Source organism: Opisthorchis viverrini (genome assembly GCF_000715545.1).
Source record: "Opisthorchis viverrini unplaced genomic scaffold opera_v5_734, whole genome shotgun sequence".
Lineage (NCBI taxonomy): Eukaryota > Metazoa > Platyhelminthes > Trematoda > Opisthorchiida > Opisthorchiidae > Opisthorchis > Opisthorchis viverrini.
This window is the reverse complement of record NW_008752386.1, coordinates 60,820-74,405: the sequence shown is the minus strand read 5'-3', so window position 1 is coordinate 74,405 and position 13,586 is coordinate 60,820. Positions and strand designations below refer to the sequence as shown.

The following is a 13,586-nucleotide window of genomic DNA, read 5'->3' as shown; positions in this document are numbered from 1 at the left end:
TAGATGTGCACCCATGGATACGCTGTGGTGCCGAAGGCGTGGTTATAAAGCCAGTGCTAGACTTTCGACACAATATGCCTCCGTTTCATGTGAACTGGTCAAGAGAGGCAGGGATCTATCCAGATCTCCTGGATTCGGCCATCGCTCAGTACATCCTGCGCATTATCAATGGAATGGGACCACCGGCGAGGTTATTGTGTTACAAAAGACCAAGGGTGCTTCTTCACATGGAGTACCTAGCCAACTTGTTTCCCAACTCCAAGTTCATAGTCATGCTAAGAGATGGACGAGCTGTTGCAGTTTCCCTTGGGGAGTAAGTTTCTGTCATTTGTTCCATTTCCAATTTCCACAATTTACCATTCGCCGAACGCACTATTTGCATGGGGATTAAAAACACTTAATTACCAACTTTTAGATAGCAGGATAAAATAGTAATCTAGAAGAAGCGCACGGGACATGGAACCATTCGAGGTGGGACATATAATGACACAAACTAAAATTCACTTATCACTGACGGATGGTAGAGTTCTTTTTCTGAAATCAAAACGAAGTAATAGGTGTTGGGCGAATTCAGTAGCTGATGGAGTGCAGAAAAAACTGTATATAAAGTTTAGGTGTCTATTTTGGATGGAGCGGGTATTTGGTGGTGACGTTTCAAAATATAAAATTAAGTAATTGGAAGATTGTAATTATTTTATCTACACACATGTGGTTTATCGGCCGCGAGGCTGAACTCACTTCGATCTTATGAAATGAAACAATTCGAATACACTGCGCTTTGCATCTTTAATTAGCATTACGTGATAGACTACCCTGTGGTTGTGAGAGATGTATGTTGTCGATCGGCTCGTTTGCTTATCAGTGAACTATTTCCGGCAGAAACAGACGGGTTGTTACTGTGGTGTGAAGGTTTGTATGCATTCGATACCCAGTGAGCTATACAGGGAGGGGATTATCGGTGCGACTCAAGGAGGGACTCATATGAAGTTAGTCAGTGTTTAGAGGTTTGAACTACACAGTATGTTGCACCTCCCAGTTTGAGGGTTGAAACAAGGGTGGCAACTTCTCTGAAAATGGTAGCCACTTGCGTTCGATGCCAATCACTGCCCTCTCGCAGCTAGAAATTCGAGACAACGGTTTTGATCGAGGACCTTAATCGTCTCCGTGTAAGTCTTGGCGCCCCGACAATATATCAGCCCATGTGCAACCATGAATTGCAGAAAAACGCAGAATCTCATGCCACATTGACCGTCGCGTGGTGCNGTCTTCAAAGTGCCTACCATATTCTGGAAACTAGAAATTTGTTAAGAACATACTATTGGACCACAAAAACCTCAGCCGCAATCTACTTTCTTTATTTAGACTCATCAGATATGTAATGAAGGGATCAACAGAGACCAAAAGCCACCAAGTAGTGTTTTTTTAAAATCCGATCAACCCCAACTATTTAACATCCGGCGCTAAACATCTATGACAACCTCAGTGAAGTTTGATGGCACATTTGTAACTCATTTGACCATTCAACTGTGGTCTGGCTGTTTAGATTTGTTATGGATTTGAGAAGATTTGGGGATATTCATTACAGACTTCATCTTATAATTGAGGTCAACTTGCGCTTAAAAGCAGAAGAGCACTGTGCTTTGCAGTCGTCCTTAAAATATCGGGCACTTTCTTTTATCGGCTAGAGAGGAGAAAGCACAACTTAGTCGTGAAAACCATGTATTTGAAATCATGTATTTAAAACCACTGCACATGCCTCGGCAAATGAAACATGCTCGTTAAAAACATTTGCTTGGTATCTTCATTCTGTATTGTCGTAAAAATTGTGCGTATGTTTCAGTAATTTGATGAAACAGTTTCTGATAATCTGTGGCTAATTTTTCCATGCAATTCCAACATTGCCCGATTGTGGAAATTAAGTGGGCTTCCGGTATGCCACAAATCATGCTTTGACAAAAACAATTTAACGGAAACTTTGCTAAAAAGGCCAACAATAGTCTCTTCTGGTGATGTTCTTTCTAGAATAGAACAAGGGTCTTTCCTCTGAGGAGTTTATTCATACGGTCAAGTCATGGGTTATCATTACCAATTTATCCCAAATAAAAAACAACCCTCCTCACTGAAACGCCTTCAGGTAAGTCCATAAAATTGTCCTTCTTTGCCAAATTCAAAAGGTGACTCAATAAAGTCATAGCATATTCTTATTAGTTTTCAGAGGAAGTTAAATCAGCTTCATTTACTTGGTAGATGCCAAGCATTAGATGAACTTGGTGACAGCTTTTAGATCCGCATACGTGTCCCAATTTGATGGCCCAAGGTGAACAAACCAATCATTGCGTTCACCACTGAAACCTTCAATATGTGTATCAACAGGTCTTGGCCCCGCACTAAATTGCGTTAAGCTGAATGATGTCCTGACCAGAATAGATCCGAATTTATTTTGAGAGTTTTACTTTTGTTCACGTTATGCTGAGATTGCGGTTTTTAGTATTCTTCGATACTCCGTGAGTGCTCTTGTTGAGGTCTCACAAGTGAGCATAAAATACGACGAGAAGAGTCACGGCAGGTGCTCTGTCAAAGACAAATCTCAGTCCTAGACGGTGAAATACTCTTGATTCGCATCTGAATTCAGTCGATAAGCTTGGGAGCAATAACGAATCTTGGAAGCCATAGAACGAATCTCACTATAATTTTCTGTAGTAATTGGTGCCTAATTCTCATCGTATGGTGCTACTGTATTGGGTTGTGATGGATAATTATGTGCTAAAAAATCCTGACCATTCGCGAAGAAAATTCTAAAAAAGTTAGGTCTCGACATTAATAATCACAAAATTCAATACAAGATTTGCACACATGATAAGCCAAAATAGTCAGCACTGGATAACATAGCGTCTTATACAGAGCTTTACAAAATGTAAGTTCGCTTGAGTTCTAACGTTCTACTGGAGTATTTTACTGGGAATAAAAATTTAACATTGTTCGACGGAAACAATCTTCACATCATCAAGTAAGACTGTGATTGAGATCCTGGCGGTTAGTCATTGATGAGTAAACCGTAGCGCCAAATGTTCTACAGTAGAATAAGAGTTTCGAAAAAGTGAGCAAAACTGTACTTGGTTCTATGTCTGACTAGTCCTAGATCAAATATTGTTCTGGCAAGCGATAACTCCAGGTCCGTTGACAACGAGGAGTTATTGCTTACACTAAGAGCGTGTCAAGAAGGTCAGGTTCTTGGCGGTTATCCGAGAGTAGGAATGAAAGAGAATTTAGCTGAGTGCTTCTGACTTCAACGGTGAACTTACTGCGAAAAACCCTTTTTTCTTAATCAACTGAAATACATGAATCACATGCACAGTGCCAATGAATGTGTGGATCCCAGACAGTATGGCTCACCACACCGTTAGTCATAAAAACTAATAGATATTGTAACTCCTCTCTGTGAGAAATGTCGACCAGGGCAACACTTCAAGGGAGAAAGTCCTAAAGGATTTCAAAAGCAAAGTGTTTAGCCACTGCCAGTTGAACTGAATAACCTAACAATCGATATATATATATATACGATCTAAAAATAGGAGACGTACAAAACATCAAAGTAAAAACTAGTGGTATAGTGACAAGACTTGTACAGTTTTGCACCTAACCACCAGCCAGGAGAAGAGTCTTAAATGTGATGCTTATAAACTGGTGTTCTTGATAAGAGTGGAAATGAGCGGTAGGAAGAGTGACTGTCTTCCTTAAAAATGCTCAAAAATAGTTTTACGACACCCTCTAGGTATTTTTCAGTACAGAAAAAATGATGCTTATAACTGGTGTTCTTGATAAGAGTGGAAATGAGCGGTAGGAAGAGTGACTGTCTTCCTTAAAAATGCTCAAAAATAGTTTTACAACACCCTCTAGGTATTTTTCAGTACAGAAAAAACACTGCCTAACAAGGAAACTGTTGGCTTCTTGAATCAGTATTGTGCATTTCTGTTCTTACTCCAAAAGGGACGACCCTGATGCGCGTTCTGTTAGATGTGCACCCATGGATACGCTGTGGTGCCGAAGGCATGGTTATAAAGCCAGTGCTAGACTTTCGACACAATATGCCTCCGTTTCATGTGAACTGGTCAAGAGAGGCAGGGATCTATCCAGATCTCCTGGATTCGGCCATCGCTCAGTACATCCTGCGCATTATCAATGGAATGGGACCACCGGCGAGGTTATTGTGTTACAAAAGACCAAGGGTGCTTCTTCACATGGAGTACCTAGCCAACTTGTTTCCCAACTCCAAGTTCATAGTCATGCTAAGAGATGGACGAGCTGTTGCAGTTTCCCTTGGGGAGTAAGTTTCTGTCATTTGTTCCATTTCCAATTTCCACAATTTACCATTCGCCGAACGCACTATTTGCATGGGGATTAAAAACACTTAATTACCAACTTTTAGATAGCAGGATAAAATAGTAATCTAGAAGAAGCGCACGGGACATGGAACCATTCGAGGTGGGACATATAATGACACAAACTAAAATTCACTCATCACTGACGGATGGTAGAGTTCTTTATCTGAAATCAAAACGAAGTAATAGATGTTGGGCGAATTCAGTAGCTGATGGAGTGCAGAAAAAACTGTATATAAAGTTTAGGTGTCTATTTTGGATGGAGCGGGTATTTGGTGGTGACGTTTCAAAATATAAAATTAAGTAATTGGAAGATTGTAATTATTTTATCTACACACGTGTGGTTTATCGGCCGCGAGGCTGAACTCACTTCGATCTTATGAAATGAAACAATTCGAATACACTGCGCTTTGCATCTTTAATTAGCATTACGTGATAGACTACCCTGTGGTTGTGAGAGATGTATGTTGTCGATCGGCTCGTTTGCTTATCAGTGAACTATTTCCGGCAGAAACAGACGGGTTGTTACTGTGGTGTGAAGGTTTGTATGCATTCGATACCCAGTGAGCTATACAGGGAGGGGATTATCGGTGCGACTCAAGGAGGGACTCATATGAAGTTAGTCAGTGTTTAGAGGTTTGAACTACACAGTATGTTGCACCTCCCAGTTTGAGGGTTGAAACAAGGGTGGCAACTTCTCTGAAAATGGTAACCCCTTGCGTTGGATGCCAATCACTACCCTCTCGCAGCTAGAAATTCGAGACAATGGTTTTGATCGAGGACCTTAATCGTCTCCGTGTAAGTCTTGGCGCCCCGACAATATATCAGCCCATGTGCAACCATGAATTGCAGAAAAACGCAGAATCTCATACCACATTGACCGTCGCGTGGTGCCATCAACCGGCTCGCCTTACTTGCTGCATACAAGAAGGCGGGAAAACGAAAACAAACTACTGCTGACGTCTCCCTCGTTCCTCTTTCAAATAATTTTCTTCGCCTCTTCCCCACGCCATTAATAACTCTCTCCTCGTAGGCTCAACACTTAGGACTAATCAATCCGTTCGTCCTTCGTCGGTTTCGCAAGCAACATCTGCACGTCAACCGGCGCCAACATCCTCAGGCATCTTGGAATCACGCCTTGATATCTAGTCTGTTCTACTGATTTCAATGTCCACACTCCAGAGCTGCTCTCCTGCTCTCACATCGTGCTCACTTGGAATTGATGCGTGCTGTGTATCAGAAACGAGAATTCAAGATGCAAGTACAATGGTTGGGCTAACAGCCCCATCACTCTCTACTCACTTACGACTACGCACGTCTGGCGACCCAGAAGCTGCTGTGGCAGGATGTGTAGGGGTGGTTATCGTCCCAAGTCGCCGGGCGGAAGCACCCTTGTCTGGATGGATACCCGTTGGTAGTCGCCTCTGTGTGATTCGTCTGGTAACCTTTGGGAAGGAGTTCTACCGAGGGGAAGCTGACCAATGTTTGCTTATCTTATCTGTTTACTCCCTAGCTGACTGTAGCTGACACCAGCAAAGATATGTTTTATGACACCTTGATTTCCCTTTTGCGGCAAGCTAAAAGCCCAGATATCGTTGCGTTTGTTGGAGATCTGAATGCATAGATGGCTTAGCGCATCTGTGACTCAATTAGGTGGTCGAAACAGATTGAACTTGGTACGCACGGACAATGGTGACTGATTGCTTGAGCTGTGTGCAGACCGCAGATTTTTTTCATGCAATACTAACTCCCGAAATAGCCGAAGTCATCTGGTCACATGGTGTCCTCCAACGGTGTGCCGGCTGCGAACACACATCGATCCCATCGCCATCAGTTACCAGTGGCGTGGACCAATATCTGACTGCCGGTCGTTTTAAAACCGATTTATGGATTCTGACCATGCGCACTTCCTTCGTTTTCTGAGGCCGCGTAAGGTGCGGACGAATGGTCTGGTGACCAAGAGACTGACATACCCAGATTTTACACTAATTTACCAGAATCGTCTTCCAGAGTCTCTTCCAAATTCTATACCACCATCATACTGGGATGAGATCGCTATCTCTATGCGCAGTGTTGGGAGTTCTGCCTGTGGCACAGCACTACCATGCGCATCCTGGCACTCTCTCCATTCCTCTTTAATTTCGTGATCAATGGGATAATGAGACGAACACTGGAAGGTCTTCAAAACACCTGTGTTCAAATAGCCTCTGTCGAAAATTTTGCTGATCCGGAATATACAGACGACATCGTCCTCGTCTTGGAAGTGTAGCAGAAGGCGCAGGATGAACTGACCAAAGTCATCCCCATCTATGGCATGCGCTTCGCACCGACAACATATAAGGTCATGGTCCCGGAGACGCAGCCACCGAACAGGCCACTTGCAATCAAGTGAAATGCACTCGAAGTTGTGGAGCGTTTTACGCACCTAGGAAGCTGTATTAGTTCGATTGTAGTGTAGTGGATGTGGTCAGTACAAAAATCTGCAAGACTCGGTTCACCTCGCTGGCCGAATGTTGTATGATAAATCTCAAAAGGTGAATTTCCATTGGGTACACTGCTTAATCAACCCGAAGATGAGTGGCGATCACCCAAAAAAAAACAAAGTGAGCCAAACTGTTGAGTATGCAATCCTTCTTGGGCTGGAAAAAGAAGAACCAGCTAAAAATTTTTATCATCCAATCGTGTTCAACATGTGAGTGAAGCGGAACATATATGGGATGGAAATATCGCTAGCGGTTTACACCTTAAACCGAAACCTAATTCGATTAGTTCACGACATGATTCCTTCATTCCTCATATTATTCCCTACCCTACTTCGAGTACCCAGTGTAAACAGGGTCATATTTTTATCCGCTCAGACCTGCGATAACAGAGTTAACTGGGTATACATGTTTCGAAACCACTGATTTAAAGGCATTTTTCAGAAATTTACTTACCTGACACTACAATACGAAAATATTCAATGAACTATCGGAAAATTACATCAGCCCAGTTAATCCTGCGATAATTTTTAGATTTTTCCGCCCCGGCTTTGGAGTTACCTCGTTCGTGCTGCAGGCGCGTTCACCGGTTTTGCCTATGGGTGTAGATTATTAAATACAAAGAGGTGTGATTTGGCAGTTGGCGTTGTTCAGATATCTTTCTCTCAAATGAGTTTGTTAGTTCGTCTTGTGCTGTTGACGTCTCACCAGAACGGGTCCTTTCTTGCTTCCAAGATTTGGTTTTTCATCTATCACAGATGGATATAACTCCGTGATCTTGCTGGACACAAACTCGAGGGTGCTGAAAGGAATCGGATGGCTGTTGATCTGTTAATCAGGCTTGACAACTGAATTGGAGATATTTCGTCACCATTCGTGGGGACAGTATCAGTGACCGGACAGGTGGGTACTTACTCCCTACCAGTTTCCGTTTATATAGTTCTATAAACTATATCTGATGTCTCTTGGTATGATTGGTTGATTGTGGGGCAGCTTCTGTTTGCGACTGGTGCTACTTTGTGTTCATGTGTCCGGTATTTGATTAGATGGGTGAATAGCTTCCTTTCTGCTTGGTCCGCTCACAAGCTGCGCTGGCCTTTTCCCGATCTGATTGATCATCTCGACACCTGAGTAGCAGCTTACTCCCTGTGCTTTGACAAGTTAGTTCTAAATTTGCATTGAACTGTGGCTTGATTTCCTCTAGCCTGATTTGCTTTCCAAACTTATCCTCCGTAAATACTGACCTCTGCGTTTGATCGAATAATCAGATTTAATTTTGTTTTCAGTTTTATTCTTAAATTTATTGGTTAGAGGCGTAGTCCTGCCACACGTGATTAACTGCTAGAGTCCTGTTTTGTCTAGAAGCTTCTTCTTCTGTTTCTTGTGCATTTTTCGCCTTTGCAAGTCTTCAGTCCTCTTGTCCTCAGTAAAGGGTACGATCCCAATCGGTGGAACAACATGCATCTATGAATTCACGTTCTCTCTTTTCTCTCGCCTGTGCTAGTATGCAAACCTAGTACTACCAGAACTTGTACCACTCCCGAGCTTAATGCATGGAGAGTAACGAAAAGTATTTGTGCCTTTAGACAGTGAGGTTGCGTTCACGATGTCTGTTAGAAAACCTCCTTTCCGTCTACCCTAAGTGGTTTAATATAATCCTTACATTGAATCCTGTACATGGGATTGATCTTTGCCATTTACTCCAGTTTTATTCCCGGTTTTCAAAGAAATAGGATTATGACAAAACTGCTCCACAGTCGATCGATCATATCATGACATATCAACTACTCTTTTACATGCCATGAAAACGCGAGCAGGTGAGAAGGAGGAACCCAGCCAATCGCTCAGTGATGATGTCCTCACGATTAGTGTCGAAACACTCGTAAGCGAATTCCCAAGCTTCACGAAAAGATCAGCAGCCACACGATCCACAATCAATTAACTACAAATATTTCGATATATTACCAAGACAAACGGTAACAGTTTTTGAAAATGGGCACTTAATCCAGCCTTTGCCAACTCGTGTCACAAAATGTCTCGAAATCATTGGTGCTGCCGTACTTGTTGGGCTAGGCGTCCTATGAAGAGGAATGAAGAAAATTTCGTTTCAGATCCTCCAGAAACTTATGCACGTACTGGTGCAGGTGCTGTAACACAATACCGAACATTAAAAAAATTTAAAAAAAATTGTGAAGATGTAGCACCCTTTCGGTGCCTAGCTGCCATGCCATCCGAAGGAAGCACGATGACTAGGATAATGTCAAGTTGCCCAAGCCTAGACAGGGATAGTCGGAAGGCAGAGGTCAGGTTCGAAAGACTGACCTTCCGACCAGTAAATTTGCCCTCTAACCACTAAGACATCTCGCTCCGCACCCAATGAGGAAAACATAGGCGTTCCATTTTTTTTATTGCATAATCACCGTGGTTCATGAAAACACACTGGCGTGCTTCGTTTTGCACCATAAATTTACATTGGGTTTAGGGCCGTCGACTTATCAAAACCTAGAATTTCTGCTTCATAATCTGTTGCTCTCAAACTTTTAGTAGATCTTTTGGCATACGATGTTATCGAGCGCTACTTGTTCTAAAAACGCTGTTTGGTGTACGTCTGGTATAGTTTTCTGCAGCCCGAAATTGTTACAAAATATCCTGAAATATAGCTGACATTTGTCACGTGAAAGTGAAAAGCTGAACAGCAGTCAGATTCTTCACAGCCTAGTTGCCTTGCAAAAGTAGCGTCTTTTATTCGTGTGACGGAGGCATTGGGAATGACCCTTAGAGGAACATATTCAAATATTGGCTTCTGCAGTAACAGGGTGCACAATATAACCCCTACAACACTTCGATATTAATTTACCCATGTGTTTGCGATCGCAATGTAAATATTTTGGTTTTGTGACCAGTGCACGTTGATTCGCACCAAGCCATATACTCAATTACAAGCCATCCGTCAATGTCTACTGGTGACCGTTGGAGTAAAGGCCACCCGGGTAAGCGAACCAGTTGTCTTCTAGAATGTGATGTCATTTAATCCTGGCCTTGATCTGTTAACCACCTGATTCAGGTGTATCTACTTCTCATGGTCTACGGAATAAAGTGATCGTCCGTCCTTCGTACCATCGGTTTGTTTGTGGTTTCCTTCTAATAGAAGTGCATCAACCCTATCAAATAGACGAAAGAAAGCTCCGACTATTGAACATCTCGCCCACTTCGTGGGATTTATCACCAGATTCTCCATGGGCTATATTTGTTTTGACCTCCTACGCAAAGGGAAACACTAATCTATGTGCGAGACTAGCCGCGAGATTCGGTCATAGCTGCTGCCATCAGAAGCGGAACCATAACCGTGGTCATCGTCATCACCATGAAGAGCACATCAGTGCTCAACACTGATGCTTCGCTGCCGTACGCATATGATTTGTTTGAAAGCCTTATCGTGAGAATAAATGTTGACAATGAAGGAATTTGTGCTTGGTTACTTCAATCATTCCGAGGTGCGTACACCTCCAGACACTCAGTCCGGCAATCTGGATAGAAAATCACGACAAGAACGCCAGTGACATAGATTAACAGCCATATCTTACAGAGCTTCCAACCAGGCGCAATGGGAATCACGTGGTCCCATCCTCGAAGGTGAGTATTACCGACAGATCTCCTTCATACCCCTCTGCCAGGTCAAGGGTTGGTCACCTCTCTGCTTCCGCCACTCTGGATTGGGCACGGAAAACAGCACTCTCTTCGAAAAACGGTACTCAACACATGCGTATCCAGGGTGATCATTCAAATCCCTATTTCTATTTGGCAAATGAATACTTCTTTTTCAACTAGCTAATTATCGTTAATACACATGGCTGCGTTGGGTCTTTAGGTTGATCTCTCTGCTTGAGCTCTGCTGAACTGAAAGCTTACAAAAAAAGCAAGTGAGCTTAATCCTTTAGAAGACTATCTAGCTTATGTGTGGTTTTGCCGAATAAAGCAAGCATGGTGCAACGTTTTCCCTGTTTTTTGTTCCTTACCATTCGCTATGCCATCTTTTCTTGAGATGTTTGTATGATCGTCCACAGAATTCCTTTGCACTAACAAGTTATTATCCGCGATATGATATCTAAAAAGAAAATCCTTGATACACCAAAACCGGTTCTTTGTTCGGCTTTCAAACTCCTTGTGATCGAAAGCAGTCCAGCAATAGGGGGACTGGGTTTCACGTTAAAGTCACATATGCCGACGAACCGAAAATGATCTCGAAGTGTAGTTAATATCTCGTGCCATACCATGTTCATGCAAAATCTGTCCGCAATCCACCGTTATATACAGGACAACATCAGCCTTATATCATGCAGCTTTAAGTTGCATTTAGAGTAGAATGTGTAATTTAAGTCCATCAGTGCATCTAGAGATATTCAAACTTTCAAATCACTTTACATTAAATGGCGTAAGATTATTGAACTACTGGGATGGAAGTTGCCTCATGCCTTCAGTCATCTATACCATTCTAGGCTGACACGCATTGGGGTTATATCCCAAAGCAAGCGCATGATGATCCCTAAGTGAATAACGAGTGTTGCCGTATTGGAAAACCAGACGGTGTTCTTCCGTTTATATGTGCATTTCTCATGGGTAAAATCTGAATTTTCGATAGCATGTTCTGCTTAACGGGTGCCCGAAAGTCACCGTATATCTTGGCACCAAGGCAGACAAGGTAACACAATAGGTTAGAAGGAGGTTATGCCTTCAAATTTCAACGAACTTTGGTCATTCATTTCTTCTGCCCACCCAACCCAAGGTATGACCTCATATGACCTCACATCCTTTTGAAAAGGTTTATATATGTAGATTTGTACAAGACGGTAGCTGACCAGGCATTATATTATCACATCGCCATTTTTAATGCTTCAAAGACATCAAATTCTTCAAACAAACCGAAGCGTGCTTATCGTTAAGCAGAAGACAACGGCAATATTTGAGACGGGCTTAAGCATCTCTTGATCCCCGTCAGAAAAATTCAAACTCAAAAATGAAAATTACTCTTCACTGTGGGTTTATTCGCAATGCGTTCCATTTCCTTATACAGTAACACACAAAGTTACCTGGATTTCCAAGATATCTTTTTCCACCAAAACTACTCTTGATTCCGTGGTTCACCTGCTTTCTAGTCAGCCAAGTGGTCCTTCTTGTGTCATCACAGGCCTCGGAGAGCATGCTGGACAAAATTAACACTTAGATATTGAGCGCGCCTTTCTTATTCAAATTACTGGTTACTCGACTGTTCGCTGATATCCGCAACTTTGGCTTAATGTCCCCATTGGGGGGGGTTTTGCTTAACCCCAGTTTTCTTAGTATTCCGATCCTGGGATCTCAGTCTGGAGGATAATCACCAAGCCGGTCAAATTGCATGACAGTGCATAGGCTACCCATTTCAGCCTCCACTATAGTGGGTAACCTCACTGTCATCCTAGTACAGCAAGGCTTCTCGTGCTAAACTTCAAATGAGTTGTCACATATGTCATACCGCAAGCGCGAACCAATACGGTAAAAATGTTGCAGGTGTGATCCTGGAGCATCATGGCGAATGGGTCTACCCGTAAACAGTGCCTGATATTGGGTCAAACGTCGTTCGAACAGTGAATCCATCAAGCGCATCAAAGAGTTTCAGAGACCATTGTCCACCTTCCCATATGTAGTATGAAACCACTTAGACATCCTACTGACTCGCACAAATACATAAAAATTGAACTTTGTGGACTGCTTCTGATTGTACGAAAATACACCATAACATTTGCCGGCCACTTTCCCAACAGAAAGTCATATTAGTTGTTGAAACCAGACAGACATGAGTTACAACTTGCAATAGGTGGCTTCCACTTTTCCCATGTGCCTAAGTTGCCGCAGTATTACAGTAGCCCAGCGTTTGTATGACCTGGACCTGGAACTAGATTCTGGCTCTCGTCTTGCCCGGTCACTCCGGTAAAAAGACGCAGAACGTGTTTTTTGACAAGTTCGTAAAGTATCGAGTTGCATGAAAGGGTTGCGTCAAGCACTCGGAGATCAGTAACTATGGTTTGCACTTCACCTGGCACCAGCCGCATTGCTAAGACCTGGCTTTCAGTTAGCATAACTAATTTTAAGAAAATGTGGATTATCTGCAGTGTTTTTGGCAACTACTTTGGCCACAGCCGTCTTGAGATGTACGGTCAAAGTTACCTTAAAAACATTCACTTCCACAACTTGTCATTAGGACTTGGTGATTGCCTCATTCACTTTTAGTTAAATTTGTTCGGTTCATTCATTTTCGTTCCGAAGGTGGAGCTCACGTTCGACAAAAGTATTGCATGGCTTTTTGCGTACATGGATGATAGACAACCTCAAGATCATTCAAGTTTGCCACCGGGTTGGTTCTGAACGATGCATTATTGTTCGATACGAATTACTTGTGCTCAATCCAGAACGGGAACTAAAGGTGTTGACAGGTAAGCAAATATTTTCGTGGGAGAACATGGAAGTTTCTGAAGGATCAAGGTTTTCAGGGGGCAGTGATTTTTATGATGATTAAACACCTCTTTTCTCAGCTTGACCCTGAAGGAGCAACTAAATCTAATATTTGACTAGTTGACCGCATTTTCACCGGTGTACGTAGGGACATCTGAACAGATTGTGGGTAGGTGGATTCGGACAATCATGGTCGCTCTGACGGTTAGAATCTTTATTCTGATTAATTTTATTTCTTTCA

The 13,586-nt window shown here is 42.6% G+C and overlaps 1 protein-coding gene across 1 annotated transcript in view; it reads left to right on the top strand.

The window, feature by feature from the left end:
- Positions 1–6,688: 6,688 nt before the first annotated feature.
- The window catches only part of T265_12023 (hypothetical protein), a gene marked incomplete at both ends in the record, with an annotated part of 11,516 nt that continues 4,618 nt past the window's right edge, over positions 6,689–13,586 (top strand). The window contains 4 exons of the mRNA XM_009178915.1: positions 6,689–6,767; positions 8,980–9,166; positions 10,190–10,353; positions 13,216–13,342. Coding sequence (XP_009177179.1) covers positions 6,689–6,767; positions 8,980–9,166; positions 10,190–10,353; positions 13,216–13,342 — 557 coding nt within the window. The remainder of the gene's footprint in view (positions 6,768–8,979; positions 9,167–10,189; positions 10,354–13,215; positions 13,343–13,586) is intronic.